The following is a 17,259-nucleotide window of genomic DNA, read 5'->3' on the forward strand; positions in this document are numbered from 1 at the left end:
CTTCTGCGGCAGAGAATTCCACAGATTCACAACTCTCTGGGTGAAGACGTTTTTCCACATAATTATTCCTTCCTCCATCTTGTCATCTACTTGGAGTATTGCATGCAGTTCCTCAACAATGTTGCTGCATGGAGTGACCCGCACATTAACACTATCCTACACCCACTAGGGACAATTTTTACATTTGCCCAGCCAATTAACCTACATACCTGCACGTCTTTGGAGTGTGGGAGGGAACCGAAGATCTCGGAGAAAACCCACGCAGGTCACGGGGGAGAACGTACAAACTCCGTACAGACGGCACCCGTAGTCGGGATGGAACCCGGGTCTCCGGCGCTGCATTCGCTGCAAGGCGGCAACTCTACCGCCGCGCCACCGCGGCAGTGAGCGACGGTTTGTTCCAAAGAGCTGACTGCGATGTGTTTTGTTCTGGTCACTCCCAACTTCAGGAATTCTCCAGGCTTCCAAAGAGCTGTGTCAGAGCAAGAGGCTGAAACAACTGTTGGAGGTGGTGCTGGCATTTGGCAACTACATGAATAAAGGCCAGAGGGGGAACGCTTTTGGCTTCCGAATCTCCAGCCTGAACAAGATTGGAGACACCAAATCAAGCATCGACAGGTACCCCGATAGCTGGCATTTCACGGTGTTAAAGTCCACAGGCCCCGCGGTTGGAGCTCTCCACAGTCGATCCCCGGCAAAGGATCGCAGTTCCACGGTGGTGTAAAAGGTTTTGACTGTCTACCCTGTCTATACCTCTCATGATTTTTTATATATACTGTCATGAGGTGTCACAGCAACCTCCGAAGTTGCAGAAAACAATCTGTCTGTCCAAACTCACCTTGTAGCACGTGCCCCCTATTCCTTTAGATCATTCTGGTAAACCTCCTACAGACAGGGCAGGCAGTCAGAACCATTATACCTCATGTACTCAAGGGCATAGCTTCAAGTTGAGACAGGCAAAGGTGCATGGAGATCTGCCTTCACATCTTCACACAGAGGGTGATGAATGCATGGATTGCACTGCCAGAGGTGGTGGTGGTTGAGGAGATACCAGGGTGGCGCTTAAAAGATTTTTGCTACTCTCAGTCTGAAAAAGGGCTCTGAGCCGAAGCGTTCCCTATTCCTTTTCTCCACAGGTACTGCCTGTCCTGTTGTAAGGCTCCAAAGACGTACAGGTTTGCAGGTTAATTGGCTGGGCAAATGTAAAAAAATAATTGTCCCTAGTGTGTGTAGGATAGTGTTAGTGTGCGGGGATCGCTGGGCGGCGCGGACCCTGTGGGCCGAAGGGCCTGTTTCTGCGCTGTTTCTCTAAATCTAAATCTAGATGTTGGTGTAAGGCAGGTGCCCTATAAATCCCTTGGTGTATGGTGTGTCTGTGTGTGTGTGTGCGTGCGTGCGTGCGTGCCTGCGTGCGTGTGTGCGTGTGTGTACGTGCGTGTGTGTATGTGTGCGTGTGTGTGTGCATGTGTGCGTGCGTGTGTGTGCGTGTGTGTGTGTGCGTGTGTGTGCGTGTGTGTGTGTGTGCGCGTGTGTGTGTGCGTGTCTGTGTGTGCGTGCGTGCGTGTGTGTTTGGTTTTGGGTTTTTTTTAACCAAAAAATCATTTAAATCTTTATTTACGGTCACGGTGGCGCAGCGGTAGAGTTGCCGCCTTACAGCGAATGCAGCGCCGGATACCCGGGTTCCATCCCGACTACGGGCGCTGTCTGTACGGAGTTTGTACGTTCTCCCCGTGACCAGCATGGGTTTTCCACGAGATCTTCGGATCCCTCCCACACTCCAAAGACGTGCAGGTTTGTAGGTTAATTGACTGGGTAAAATGTAAAAAATTTCCCTGGTGGTGTAGGATGGTGTTAATGTGCGGGGATCGCTGGGCAGCGCGGACCCGGTGGGCCGAAGGGCCTGTTTCCGCGCTGCATCTCTAAACTAAATAATATGTACAATACGAAGCGATACCAACAAACCCACCACTAGAGCACAGAGTACAGCAAATATTCTTAAATGCCAAATATACTGAAAATGAAACAACTTTATTGCAACCCTTGTCAAGGATCCATTCCCCCCGTGGTGCTGGTGGGAGATGGTCACCCTGGTGGTTCTATGGACCTCCGAGCTCCGAGGAACTATTGAATTGAATTGAATATTTTATGGCCACATGTGGCAGGTCACAGTGACAATTCTTTGCTTGCACGCCCAAGGTATGCAAAGAGTCGCCACGCGAAGGGCACCGACAATGTTACAGAGTATCCCGCGGCAGGTCCGCCCTTGTTCTTCCCCGCCCCACTCACCCCCCCCCCCCCGCTGGGTCCTCCTTCGTTCCAAGTGGCGCGTCCTCCGACTCCGCTCGACCCAGGATCCGTCGACGAGAAACGAAAAATGTTTTTAAACCAAAAATATTCGTTCAGTTATTTACAGTAATGTGTACAAAATTATTCAAAGCAAAACCCACCACCAGAGTACAAGTCAAACAAGTATTCTTGAAGAACTGAGGAAGGGTGTCGACCCGAAACGTCACCCATTCCTTCTCTCCCGAGATGAAGGGTCTCGACCCGAAACGTCACCCATTCCTTCTCTCCCGAGATGAAGGGTCTCGACCCGAAACGTCACCCATTCCTTCTCTCCCGAGATGAAGGGTGTCGACCCGAAACGTCACCCATTCCTTCTCTCCTGAGATGAAGGGTCTCGAACCGAAACGTCACCCATTCCTTCTCTCCCGAGATGCTGCCTGACCCGCTGAGTTACTCCACCATTTTGTGTCTGCCTTCTTAAAGAACTATTTCCCCATGCTTGTCAAGGATGCGTTCTACCCCCCCGCCGAGCCCAGCGGTCCCGGAAACCCTCCAGGGTGCCCGTGGACAGCACGTGGTCCCTCTCTAACCCCACCCGGGCATGGACATCACCCCGGAAAAGGGGCAGGCAGCCGGCTGGGGCAGAGCGGCTCCTTCGACCCATGCACCCCGTACCACGCACGACCCTTCAGCGGGGGTCCGCCACCTCCCGTGTGCGTTCGGCCCGCCCAGTCTCCTCCGCAGCCGGGTCGGGTCGGGTCGGGCCTGGCCGTCCGCCAAGCCTTTGGGGCCTACCGTGAGCCATCGAGATTGATATCGCGGCGGCTCGATAATAGGCGCCACCCGGTGGCGGGATGCCTTCTAACGTGGAGTGTCGCTGATCTCTCCATTCCAGGAGCATCACGCTTTTGCACTATCTGATCATGATCTTTGAAAAGAGCTACCCTGAGATCCTCAACATCCACGACGACCTCCTCCATGTCCCAGAGGCAGCTAAAGTCAAGTAAGTGATGATATCAAGCGCCTGACGATATAATCTAATCTGAGGAAAGACATTCTTGCCATAGAGGGAGTACAGAGAAGGTTCACCAGATTGATTCCTGGGATGGCAGGACTTTCATATGAAGAAAGATTGGATAGACTCGGCTTGTACTCGCTGGAATTTAGAAGATTGAGGGGGGATCTTATAGAAACTTACAAAATTCTTAAGGGGTTGGAGAGGCTAGATGCAGGAAGATTGTTCCCGATGTTGGGGAAGTCCAGAACAAGGGGTCACAGTTTAAGGATAAGGGGGAAGTCTTTTAGGACCGAGATGAGAACGTTTTTTTTCACACAGAGAGTGGTGAATCTGTGGAATTCTCTGCCACAGAAGGTAGTTGAGGCCAGTTCATTGGCTATATTTAAGAGGGAGTTAGATGTGGCCCTTGTGGCTAAAGGGATCAGGGGGTATGGAGAGAAGGCAGGTACGGGATACTGAGTTGGATGATCAGCCATGATCATATTGAATGGCGGTGCGTACAGGCTCGAAGGGCTGAATGGCCTACTCCTGCACCTATTTTCTATGTTTCTATGTTTCTATAAAGCCCGCATTTGTAGCTTTGTTGTCTTCCATTTCCTGCTCCTCTTGGCACATAGGGTCATCGAGTCACAGAGTCATAGAGTGATACAGTGTGGATACAGGCCCTTCCGCCCAACTCACCCACACCGCCCAACAATGTCCCAGCTACACTAGTCCCACCTGCCTGCGTTTGGCCCATATCCCTCCAAACCTGTCCTATCCATGTACCTGTCCAACTGTTTCTTAAACGGTGGGATAGTCCCAGCAACATATCGGTGATCACTCAAAGTTCATAGGGTCATAAGTGATAAGAGCAGAATTAGGCCATTCGGCCCATCAAGTCTACTCCCTCATTCAATCACGGCTGATCTATCTCTCCCTCCTAACCCCATTCTCCTGCCTTCTCCCCATAACCCCTGACACCCGCACTAATCAAGAATCTATCTGTCTCTGCCTTAAAAATACCACTGACTTGGCCTTCTGTGGCATAGCATTCCACAGATTCACCACCCTCTGACTAAAGAGATTCCTCCTCATCTCCTTTCTAAAGGAACGTCCTATTATTCTGAGGCTGTACCCTCTGGTCCTAGACTCTCCCACTAGTGGAAACATCCTCTCCACATCCAATGAAAGGAAAACTAATCTGCAAACAGTGAGAGGCCACGTTTGAAGGATAGTCCTCTGGTAAACAATGAAGTGTAGTTGACAGAAACTGTAACGTATTCAACCTTGATGTATTCACGAGAGATCTATCTATCTCTGACTTTAAAAATGTCCACTGAATGTTTTGTGCGTTTGTCCTCCTGGTGGGTCCTTTCTGTGGGCCTTGAGTAGGATCGAGGGGCGGCCTCACAGCGCCAGAGACCCGGGTTCCATCTTGACCACGGGTGCAGTCTGTACGGATTTAGTACGTTCTCCCCATGACCTGCGTGGGTTTTCTCTGTGGGCTCCGGTTTTCCGCCGCACTCCAAAGAAGGGACAGGTTTGTAGGTTAATTGGCTTCTGTAGATTGTAAATTGTCCCTAGTGTGTAGGATAGTGCGTGTGTATGGGGGGATCGCTGGTCAGCGCGGACTCGGTGGGCCGAAGGGCCTATTTCCGCCCTGCATCGTTAAAGTCTAAAGAGGCCGGTCCTGAAGCCACAGATTTCATGTCTCGACAGGTGCGCGCCTGTGTGTTACACCCCTTAACACGGGAAGACTGCTGCGCGGACAGACACCACACGGCCCTTGACAGAAACAGACCCCCACCCTGCAAATCCACACTCAACCACATAGAGACACACACGTGTCAGACAGTAACATATCAGATGTCAGATAAACACACCAGATGGTTGTGAAAAATTGCAGCAGGATCTTGATCGCTTGGGCTGAGGAATGGCTGATGGAATTGAATGCAGAGAGATGTGAGGTGTTGCATTCTGGGAACGTCTAACAAGGGCAGGGCCTACACAGTGAATGGTAGGCCTCTGGGCAGTGTTGTAGAGCCGAGGGATCTAGGAGTACAGGTGCATGGTTCCTTGAAGGTTGGGTCGCAGGTAGGTCAGGTGGACAAAAAGGCTTTTGGCACACTGGCCATAATCAGAAAAGAGTATTGAGTATAGAAGTTGGGAGGTCATGTTGCAGTTGTATAAGATGTTGGTGAGACCGCATTTAGAGTATTGTGTCCAGTTCTGGGCACCATGTTATTGGAAAGATACTGTCAAGCTGGAAAGGGTACAGAGACGATTTACGAGGATGTTGCCAGGATAAGAGAATGTGAGCTACAAGGAGAGGTTGAGTCGGCTGGGACTCTATTCCTTGGAGCGCAGGAGGATGAGGGGTGATCTTGCAGAGGTGAGGTGTATAAAATCATCAGAGGAATAGATCGGGTAGATGCACAGAGTCTCACGCCCAGAGTAGGGGAATCGAGGACCAGAGGATATAGGTTTAAGTTGAAGGGAAAAAGATTTAATAGGAATCTGAGAGGTAACTTTTTTACACAATGGGTGGTGGGTGTATGGAACAAGCTGCCAGAGAAGGTAGTTGAGGCTGGGACTATTCCAATGTTTAAGAAACAGTTGGACAGGTACATGGATAGGACAGGTTTGGAGGGATATGGACCAAACGCAGGCAGGTGGGACTAGTGTAGATGGGACATTGTTGGCCTGTCTGGAACATCATCTTTTCCCCTTCACCGTAAACCTATGTCTTCTTGTCCTCGATTCGTCTACTAACATTGAAACATAGAAAATAGGTGCAGGAGGAGGCCATTTGGCCCTTCGAGCCAGCACCGCCATTCATTGTGATCATGGCTGATCATCTACAATCAGTAACCCGTGCCTGCCTTCTCCCCATATCCCTTGATTCCACTAGCCCCTAGAGCTCTATCTAACTCTCAAATCCATCCAGTGATTTGTCTCCCACTGCCCTCTGTGGCAGAGAATTCCACAAATTCACAACTCTCTGGGTGAAAAGGTTTTTTCTCACCTCAGTTTTAAATGGCCTCCCCTTTATTCTAAGACTGTGGCCCCTGGTTCTGGACTCGCCCAACACTGGGAACATTTTTCCTGCATCTAGCTTGTCCAGTCTTATAATTTATATGTCTCTATAAGATCCCCTCTCATCCTTCTAAACTCCAGTGAATACAAGCCTAGTCCTTTCAACCTTTCCTCATATGACAGTCCCGCCATCCCAGGGATCAATCTTGTGAACCTCAATTACAAGGACGTCCTTCCTCAAATTAGGAGACCAAAACTTTACACAATACTCCAGATGTGGTCTTACCTGGGCCCTGTACAACTGCAGAAGAACCTTTTTACTCCTATACTGAAATTCTCTTGTTATGAAGGCCAACATATCATATCATATCATATATATACAGCCGGAAACAGGCCTTTTCGGCCCACCAAGTCCGTGCCGCCCAGCGATCCCCGTACATTAACCCTATCCTACACCCACTAGGGACAATTTTTACATTTTTACCCAGCCAATTAACCTACATACCTGTACGTCTTTGGAGTGTGGGAGGAAACCGAAGATCTCGGAGAAAACCCACGCAGGTCACGGGGAGAACGTACAAACTCCTTACAGTGCAGCACCCGTAGTCAGGATCGAACCTGAGTCTCCGGCGCTGCATTCGCTGTAAAGCAGCAACTCTACCGCTGCGCTACCGTGCCGCCCTAACATGCCATTAGCTTTCTTCACTGCCTGCTGTACCTGCATGCCAACTTTCAGTGACTGGTGTACAAGGACACCCAGGTCTCGCTGCACCTCCCCCTTACCTAACCTAACTCCATTGAGATAATAATCTGCCTCCTTGTTTCTGCCGTCAAAGTGGATAACCTCACATTTATCTCTACCCGATCTATCTCTCAACTAAACTAATCTATGTGCAAGGTGGGGGATATTAATTAATTGTAATTAATTGTGCTTACTTCAACACAGCTTGGCAGAATTGGACAAAGAAATCAACAATCTAAAGAATGGCTTGAAGGCTTTGGAATCTGTGAGTGTTGCTCCCCTGGAGTTTTATATAATGAAAACATATAATACACAAGTTATTGGAGAGTGTTGCAGACCCGAAGCACCAGTTGTTGGTCTTCCACAGATGCGGCCTGACCTGCTGCGATTTTCCAGCATTTTCTGTTTTGTCATTTCATATTTTCCGTGTCTGGTTTTGGTTGTTGTTTTGCATCATTCTGCGTTACATCTGCCGACGTCTGTGAGGGTCATTGGAGGGGTGTTGAATTCCCTCCGTCTTCTGAGGAAAGGCCAGGCGTTGGCGTGCTCTCTTGAGTTATGGGGAACTAGCTCCCTTGAGACCTTAGTTGGATCAGCGACGATCGCGGTGAATAGCAGGGCAGTCTTGATGGGCCGAGTGGCCTACTCCCGCTCCTCCTTTCTTCCTGTCTTGCAGATGCAGCATTTGACTCTCTGAAGTCGGACTTCTCTGAATCACAATGTTGAAATGAACACAAGCGCTGGAGTTACTCAGAGTGGGACAGGCAGCATCTCTGAAGAGAAGGAATGGGTAGGTGACGTTTCGGGTCAAAACACCTTCTTCAGACTGCAGACTTCAATCTGATGAAGAGTCTCGACCCGAAACGTCACCCATTCCTTTTCTCCAGACATGTATTCAGTATTCAGTTTGCTATTCATTATTCAGTGTAGTTTATTGTCACGTGTACCGAGGTACAGTGAAAAGCTTTTGTTGCGTGCCAACCAGTCAGCGGAAAGACAATACATGATCACAATCGAGCCGTTCACAGTGTGGAGGTAAATGATAAGGGAATAACGTTTAGTGCAAGGTAAAGCCAGCAAAGTCCGATCAAGGATAGTCCGAGGGTCACCAAAGAGGTAGATAGTAGTTCAGCACTGCTCTCTGGTTGTGGTGGGATGGTTCAGTTGCCTGATAACCGCTGGGAAGATACTGTCCCTGAATCTGGAGGTGTGCGTTTTCACACTTCTGTACCTCTTGCCCGATGGGAGAGGGGAGAAGAGGGAGTGGCCAGGGTGAGAGTGGTCCTTGATTATGCTGCTGGCCTTGCCGAGGCAGCGTGAGGTGTAGATGGAGTCAATGGAAGGGAGGTTGGTTTGTGTGATGGTCTGGGCTGCTGGCCTTGCCGAGGCAGCGTGAGGTGTAGATGGAGTCAATGGAAGGGAGGTTGGTTTGTGTGATGGTCTGGGCTGCTGGCCTTGCCGAGGCAGCGTGAGGTGTAGATGGAGTCAATAGAAGGGACGTCTGAGCTGTCTCGACATTTTGCTGCCTGCCTCGCTGAGTTACTCCAGCATTTTGTGTCAAGTTCCTCTCAACACAAATGCTGAAATGAATGCTAGTGTAAACATATTTACCATCGATGGGAAATCTCTAATTTCTTGGTAATGTTGTGAAGGGTGCAGAATCTATTTTTAATTAAAAAAGATAAGAAATTCAGATCACAAAGTAAAAATATTTTTTTAAGAATATTCAAAGAAATTTGTTGGAAAACATAAGAAATTCAGATCAGAAAATAAAAACTTTTTTTTTAACGGAATGCGTAAAGGAATTTATTATAAAAGATAAGAAATTCAGATCAGAAGATTAAAAAAAAATTCAGATCAGAAAATAAAAAACATTTTTTTTTCAACTGAATTTGTAAGGTAATTTATTATGAAAGATAATATTCAAAGAAATATGTTGGAAAAGAAAGAAATTCAGATCAGAAAATAAAAACTTTTTTTTTAACGGAATGCGTAAAGGAATTTATTATAAAAGATAAGAAATTCAGATCAGAAGATAAAAAACTTTTTTTTTTAAACTGAATTTGTAAGGAAATTTAAATCAGGAAGTTTGTTATAGTTTAGAGTCACAGCGTGGAAACAGGCCCTTCGGCCCACCGAGTCCGTGCTGACCGGCGATTACCCTGTAAACTGTCCTACGTTCTAGGGACAATTTTCAGAAGCCAATTAACCTACAAATCTGCACATCTTTGGAATGTGTGAGGAGACCGGAGCACTGCAGAGAAAACCCACGCAGGTCACGGGGAGAACGTACAAGCTCCACGCACTGACAGCACCCGTAGTCAGGATCGAATCCGGGTCTCTGGTGGTGTGAGGCAGTAGTTCAACCATTGGGCTGCAAACTAGAACCATTTTTATACTGATTGCATAATGGATTGTATGTTTATAAGTGATAGGAGCAGAATTAGGCCATTCAGCCCATCAAGTCTACTCCGCCATTCAATCACGACTATCTCTCCCTCCTAACCCCATTCTCCTGCCTTCTCCCCATAACCCCTGACACCCGTACTAATCGAGAATCTATCTATCTCCCCCTTAAAAATACGGGTGGCACGGTGGCGCAGCGGTAGAGTTGCTGCCTTACAGCGAATGCAGCGCCGGAGACTCAGGTTCGATCCTGAATACGGGCGCCGTCTGTACGGAGTTTGTACGTTCTCCCCGTGACCTGCGTGGGTTTTCTCCGAGATCTTCGGTTTCCTCCCACACTCCAAAGACGTGCAGGTTTGTAGGTTAATTGGCTGGGCAAATGCAAAAATTGTCCCTAATGTGTGTAGGATAGTGTTAGTGTGCGGGGATGGCTGGGTGGCGCGGACTCGATGGGCCGAAGGGCCTGTTTCCGCGCTGTATCTCTAAATCTAAATTTTTTAAAAATCCACTGACTTGGCCTCCACAGCCATCTGTGGCATTGAATTCCACTATATAAAAGATAAGCAGTTCAGATCAGGAAATAGAACATTTTTTTACAGGATATATGGGGCAAAGATGTATAAAAGGGAGCTGATGGGATTTGTTTGCAATGGAGTGTGATTTGTTTATTAATGTGTAAGATCAGGGAGCTCAAAACGTCTCTGTTTCTGTGGGCGCAGCGGTAGAGTTGATGCCTTACAGCGCCAGAGACCCGGGTTCGATCCTGACTACGGGTGCTGTCTGCACGAAGTTTGCCCGTTCTCCCTGTGAATGCGTTGGTTTTGTCCGGGTGCTCCGGTTTCGCCCCACACTCCAAAGACGTACAGGTTTGGAGGCTAATTGGCTTTGGTAAAATTGTAATATTTGCCCCTGGTGTGTGTTGGATAGTGTTAATGTGTGTGGGGACCACAGGTCGGCGCGGACTCGGTGGGCCGAAAGGGCCAGTTTCCGCTCTGTATCTCTAAACGACACTAAACTAAACAGCACAAGGACAGGCCCTTCGGCCCGCAATGCCTGTGCTGATTATGGTTCAGTGGTTGAATGGGTCAATGCTTTTGATGCCACCACCATCGCATCTACTTGCCCGTGATCCCTGTCCCTCCATTCCCTGCATATCCATGTGCCTATCCGAAAGTCTCTTAAACACAGCTATCGTATCTGCCTCCACCACCACCCCTGGCAGCGCGTTCCAGGCCCCCACCACCCACTGTGTAAAAAAAACTTGCCCGGCACATCTCCTTTAAACTTTGCCTCTCTCATCTTGAAGCTACAAATACTATTAACCAACAAATTTGGAACATTCTGAGAGAGATAATGTTCTCTGGTTTGTTTTGTGTGGGGGGGGGGGGGGAGGTTGGGGGAAACTTTTTCTCAAACTCTTACCTTGCCGGAGATGCGATTGTTTTCCGGATCGTACCTCCGGTCGCTCTGCGGTCTAACATCGTGGAGCTGGCGGCCTTGCCTGGGACTGACTTTGAGCCCACCACGGGGCTGTGGACTTACCATCGGAGCCTGCGATCCCTTGCCTCGGATTGACGCTCCAACCGCGGCCTACGGATTTCAACATTGAGGAGCTCGCAGTCTCGGGTTGAGACCGATGTCGGGAAGCTCCATGCCGCGGGAGGTTCGACTAGCCCCGACTCGGCAGTCCGATCGCCCGGTGCGGGGGAGCTGAGATCCCCCCGATGTAGGAGCTTGATCGCCCCGGCGAGGAAGGCCCGACCACCGGTTACGGGAGTCAAGGCCCCCGACCGCGCGAGGACAAAGAAGGGAAGAGATTGAACTTTTTCTCGCCTTCTATCACAACGAGGAATGTGGAGGAGGCACTGTGGGGGATGTTCATGTTAAAATGTATTTTGTGTGTTCTGTTGCTTTTTATCGGTATGACTGTACGGCAAATGAAATTCCTCTTAAGTTGCAAAGCATACTTGGCTAATAAAGTATGATTATGATTATGATTATGAGATGATAGTGGTAATGTGTCACCTTTAATGGGGCGCAGTTTAGTTTAGAGATACAGCACAGAAACAGGCCATTCTGCCCAACGATTCCACATTGACCATCGATCATCTTTTCACACTAGTTCCACGTCACCCCACTTTCGTATCCACTTCCGACACACCAGGGAGCAATTTACAGAGGGCCAATTAACCTGGAATTTAGAAGGATGAAAGGGGATCTTATCGAAACGTATAAGATTATTAAGTGGTTGGACACGTTAGAGGCAGGAAACATGTTCCCAATGTAGGGGGAGTCCAGAACAAGGGGCCACAGTTTAAGAATAAGGCCATTTAGAACTGAGATGAGGAAAAACTTTTTCACTCGGAGAGTTGTAAATCTGTGGAATTCTCTGCCTCAGAAGGCAGTGGAGGCCAATTCTCCGAATGCATTAAAGAGAGAGCTGGATAGAGCTCTTAAGGATAGCGGAGTCAGGGGGTATGGGGAGAGGGCAGGAACGGGGTACTGATTGAGAATGATCAGCCATGATCCCATTGAATGGCGGTGCTGGCTCGAAGGACCGAATGGCCTCCTCCTGCACCTATTGTCTATTGTCTATTGTCTATAACCTACAAATCCGCACGTCTTTGGGATGTGGGAGGAAACCAGAGCACCCGGCGGTCACGGGGAGAACGTGCAAACTCCACACACACACACACACACACACACACACACACACACACACACACACACACACACACACACACACACACACACACACACACACACACACACACACACACACACACACACATATCACAGACAACACCCGAGGTCAGGATCGAACCGGGGTCTCTGGGGCAGCGGCCCTGTGCCCCCCGGTGCCGTGCGGTAGTGTTACTCCTCAAGTGACCCTCTCCTTCCTTTCTCTTCCCCCACAGGAGCTGGAGTATCAGAGGAATCGCACGCGGCCCTGCGAGGACAAGTTTGTTCCGGTCATGAGCGACTTCATCACTGTGGCCAGCTTCAGCTTCTCCGAGATGGAGGACCTCCTCGCTGAGGCGAAAGATAAGGTAGGCAGAAGGGGATGGAGTCAAAATGGTCTCCGACAGACCAGGAGGCAAATCAGAATGGAGGGCCGAAGGGTATCGCTGGGTGACGGACCCATCTGCCCTCCATTTTGATTTGCTTCCAGATCTGTCGGAGGCCATTTTGGATCCACTCCCTTTCAACACCAAGTGTCAGATTGCAGGTTGGACAAGGTGCTGGTAGAGCCTCTGGCACATGGCACCATAGAGCAAGTCAAGTCAATTTTATTTGTATAGCACATTTAAAAACAACCCACGTTGACCAAAGTGCTGTACATCAGTTCAGGTACTAAGAAACGAACATACAATGGCACACAAACATAACAGCACATACATAAACAGTTCACAGCGCCCCCTCAGAGGGCCTCAAACGCTAGGGAGTAGAAATAGGGTTTGAGCCTGGACTTAAAGGAGTGGATGGAGGGGGCAGTTCTGATGGGGAGAGGGATGCTGTTCCACAGTCTAGGAGCTGCAACCGCAAAAGCGCGGTCACCCCTGAGCTTAAGCCTAGACCGCGGGATAGTCAGTAGGCGCAAGTCGGCCAACCTGAGGGGCCTGGAGATAGAGTGGTGGGTTAGAAGATTTTTGATATGGGGGGGCAAGCCCGTTTAGGGCTTTGTATGTGAATAGGAGGAGCTTGAAGTTGATTCTGTACTGTACTGGGAGCCAGTGGAGAGAGGCCAGAGTCGGGGTGATGTGGTCCCTTTTACGGGTACCCGTCAGGAGTCTCGCTGCGGCGTTTTGGACCAATTACAGGCGGGACAGGGATGATTGGCTGATCCCAGTGTATAGGGAGTTGCAGTAGTCTAGGCGGGAGGAAATGAATGCGTGGATGATTTTTTTCAATGTCGTCAAATTGGAGGAATGGTTTGATTTTAGCTATGGTACGAAGCTGGAAGAAGCTGGCTTTTACCACAGCGTTGACTTGCTTGTCAAACTTTAATGCAGAGTCAAATATCAGAGCAGGGTTCGATCCCGACCTCGGGTGATGTCTGTGTGGAGTTTGCACGTTTTCCCTGTGACCCGCGTGGGTTTCCTCCGCTTTTCCTCCCACACTCCCAAAACCGTGCAGGTTTGTGGGTGAATTGCCGATCGATGGTTGAGAGTAGAGAGTGGATGAGAAAGTGGAATTGCATAGAACTCCTTTGTTCTCTGATCAATGGTCGGCATGGACTTGGCGGGCCGAAGGGTGTGTTTCGATGCTGTATCTCTGAACCTAAAGTAGGCTGAACCACTGAGTCTGAAGAAGTTGTCCTGACCTGAAAGGTCACCTATCCATGTTCTCAAGAGATGTTGCCTGACTCGCTGAGTTACTCCAGCACTTCATGTCTTTTTCTGTAAACCATCATCTGCAGTTAAGACTTTAGACTTTAAAGATAAGGCACGGAGACAGGCCCTTCGGCCCACCGAGTCCGTGCCGACCAGCGATCACCTCGTACACTAGCACTATCCTACACACTAGGGGCAATTTACAATTTTACCAAAGCCAATTAACCTGCAAACCTGCACGTCTTTGGAGTGTGGGAGGAAGCCAGAGCACCCGGAGTAAACCCACGCAGGTCACGGGGAGAACGTGCAAACTCCGTGCCCATAGTCAGGATCGATCCCGGGTCTCTGGTGCTGGAAGGCAGCAACTCGTAGTCAGTAGTCAATTGGCTTCGGTAAATTGTAAAGTTGTCCCTAGTGCGTACGATAGTGCTAATGCACAGGTTGGCTAGTGCGGACTCGGTGGGCCGAAGGGCCTGTTTCCACTCTGTGTTTCTATAGTCTAAAGTCTAAGTAATGTTCCCATTTACTTGTGGTTTGTGCTCTGGAGTGCAGTAGTCTCAAAATTCTATCACTCTGTACGGACAGCACCCGTGGACAGGATCGAACCTGGTTCTCTGGCGCTGTGAGGCAGCAACTCTACCGCTGCGCCACCGTCCCCTTTCACGGGACCCTTCAGACTGATCCGAAACGAGACCTGGACGTCCTTGCACATCAGTCACTGAAAGGAAGCATGCAGGTACAGCAGGCAGTGAAGAAAGCTAATGGCATGTTGGCCTTCATAGCGAGGGGAGTTGAGTTTAGGAGCAAGGAGGTCCTACTGCAGTTGTGCAGGGCCCTGGTGAAACTGCACTTGGAGTATTATGTGCAGTTTTGATCTCCTAATTTGAGGAAGGACATTCTTGTTGAGGGAGTGCAGCGTAGGTTCATCAAGTTAATTCCCGGGATGGCAGGACTGACATATGATGAAAGACTGGGCTTGTATTCACTGGAGTTTAGAAGGGTGAGAGGGTATCTTATAGAAACGTATAAAATTATAAAAGGACTGGACAAGCTAGATGCAGGAAAAATGTTCCCAATGTTGGGGGAGTCCAGAACCAGGGATCACAGTTTAACAATAAGGGGGAGGCCATTTAGGACTGAGATGAGGAAATACCTTTTCACCCAGAAAGTTGTGAATCTGTGGAATTCTTTGCCACAGAAGGCAGTGGAGGCCAAATCATTGGATGAATTTAAGAAAATAACTGCAGATGTTGGTACAAATCGAAGGTATTTATTCACAAAATGCTGGAGTAACTCAGCAGATCAGGCAGCATCTCAGGAGAGAAGGAATGGGTGACGTTTCGGGTCGAGACCCTTCAGAAGGGTTATTGATGGGGGACGATCAGACATGATCACAATGAATGGCGGTGCTGGCTCGAAGGGCCGAATGGCCTCCTCCTGCACCTATTTTCTATGTTTCTATGATATGGGGAGAAAGCAGGAACGGGGTACTGATTGAGAATGATCAGCCATGATCATATTGAATGGCGGTGCTGGCTCGAAGGGCCGAATGGCCTCCTCCTGCACCTGTGTTCTACGTTTCTCTGTCACCTGCCCGTGTTCTCCAGAGGTGCTGCTTGACCCGCTGAGTTACTCCAGCATCTTGTGTCTCCCTTCCCCAGTTATGTTTCTGCAACCTCCAAGTGCCGTGAAGAGTGCCAAGCGACATGGTGGAAAATATATATTTTGTTCAATTGAATTAAAATGAAACGGCAACCGCAATGGTTGCTTGTGTTTCATTTTGTGATTCAAACAGCCCGTGAAAATGTGCAAAGGCACAGTGGGTGGCCAGCCAACAAATTGCGCTTGCTTTCTGCACGTCTATGTGTACATGTGGTAGTCTTTTATGTCCTTTTTCTTTCAGGAGGCATATGTGTTCAGTCATTGCTGGCTGCCTTTCACTTTGGCTCAGGGGCCCTGCCTTACTTCCCCCTTCCTGACCGAACACAAAGCCTTTCAGACATCGCTGTTGCTGCGGATTTAGTTTAGTTTAGTTTAGTTTAGAGATACAGCACGGATACAGGTCCTTTCGGCCCACCGGTTCCGCGCCGCCCAGCGATCCCCGCACACTAACACTATCCTACACCCACTAGGGACAATTTTCACATTTGCCCAGCCAATTAACCTACAAACCTGCACGTCTTTGGTGTGTGGGAGGAAACCGAAGATCTCGGAGAAAACCCAGGCAGGTCACGGGGAGAACGTACAAACTCCGTACAGACGGCGCCCGTAGTCGGGATGGAACTCGGGTCTCCGGCGCTGCATTCGCTGCAAGGCGGCAACTCTACCGCTGCGCCACCGTGCCGCCCTGTGTGTGCGTCTCCACGCATGTCTGTGTCACACGTGTACATGCTCAATGTTGCAGGTGGAACATAAAACTTAGCACAGTGTAGGAACGGGCCCTTCAGCCCACAATGTCTGACCGTGCCGAACACGATCGAAGTTAAACTGATCTCATCTGCCTGGGCATGGTCCATACCCATCTAATCCCTGCACTTCTACGCCCCTATCTAAAACATCACTATCGTATCTACCTCCACCACCACGCCTGGCAGCGCGTTCCAGGCCCCCACCACCCTCTGTGCAAAATGTGGAACGGTGGCGCGGCGGTAGAGTTGCTGCCTTACAGCGAATGCAGCGCCGGAGACTCAGGTTCCATCCCGACTGCGGGCGCCGTCTGTACGGAATTTGTACGTTCTCCCCGTGACCTGCGTGGGTTTTCTCCGAGATCTTCGGTTTCCTCCCGCACTTCAAAGACGTACAGGTTTGTAGGTTAATTGACTGGGTAAATGTAAAAATTGTCCCCGGTGTGTGTAGGATAGTGTTAGTGTGCGGGGATCGCTGGTCGGCGCGGACCCGGTGGGCCGAAGGGCCTGTTTCCGCGCTGTATCTCTAAATCTAAAAAACCCCATTTACCCCTCTCATCTCCATTGAACTTTCCTCCCTTTTTCAGTCAGAGAGTGGTGAAGGAGTGGAATTCTCTGCCTCAGAAGGCAGTGGAGGCCAGTTCGTTGGATGCTTTCAAGAGAGAGCTGGATAGAGCTCTTAAGGATAGCGGAGTGAGGGGGTATGGTGAGAAGGCAGGAACGGGGCACTGATTGAGAGTGATCAGCCATGATCGCATTGAATGGCGGTGCTGGCTCGAAGGGCTGAATGGCCTACTCCTGCACCTATTGTCTATTGTCTATTGTCTATTGTCTCACCTTATAGCTACGCCCTCTAGTGCTGGACATTTCCACCCTGGGGAAAAAGGTTCTGACTGCCTACCCTATCTATGCCTCTCATGATTTAATATAATTCCATCAAGTCTACCGTCAAGCTCCGACATTCCACAAAAAAACAACCTGTGACTGCCCAACCTCTCCTGGCAGCTTATAGCCTCTAACCCAGGCAGCTTCCTGGTAAACCTCCTCCGC

At 49.5% G+C, this 17,259-nt stretch overlaps 1 protein-coding gene across 1 annotated transcript in view; it reads left to right on the forward strand.

Moving 5' to 3' along the window:
* The window catches only part of daam2 (dishevelled associated activator of morphogenesis 2), a 257,528-nt gene that overhangs the window by 198,386 nt on the left and 41,883 nt on the right, over window positions 1-17,259 (forward strand). Inside the window, 4 exon segments of the mRNA XM_078399971.1 lie at window positions 450-618; window positions 3,182-3,289; window positions 7,269-7,329; window positions 12,389-12,520. Of these exon segments, the coding sequence (XP_078256097.1) occupies window positions 450-618; window positions 3,182-3,289; window positions 7,269-7,329; window positions 12,389-12,520 (470 nt within the window).

The sequence above is a fragment of the Rhinoraja longicauda genome, chromosome 5 (assembly GCF_053455715.1).
Source record: "Rhinoraja longicauda isolate Sanriku21f chromosome 5, sRhiLon1.1, whole genome shotgun sequence".
Lineage (NCBI taxonomy): Eukaryota > Metazoa > Chordata > Chondrichthyes > Rajiformes > Arhynchobatidae > Rhinoraja > Rhinoraja longicauda.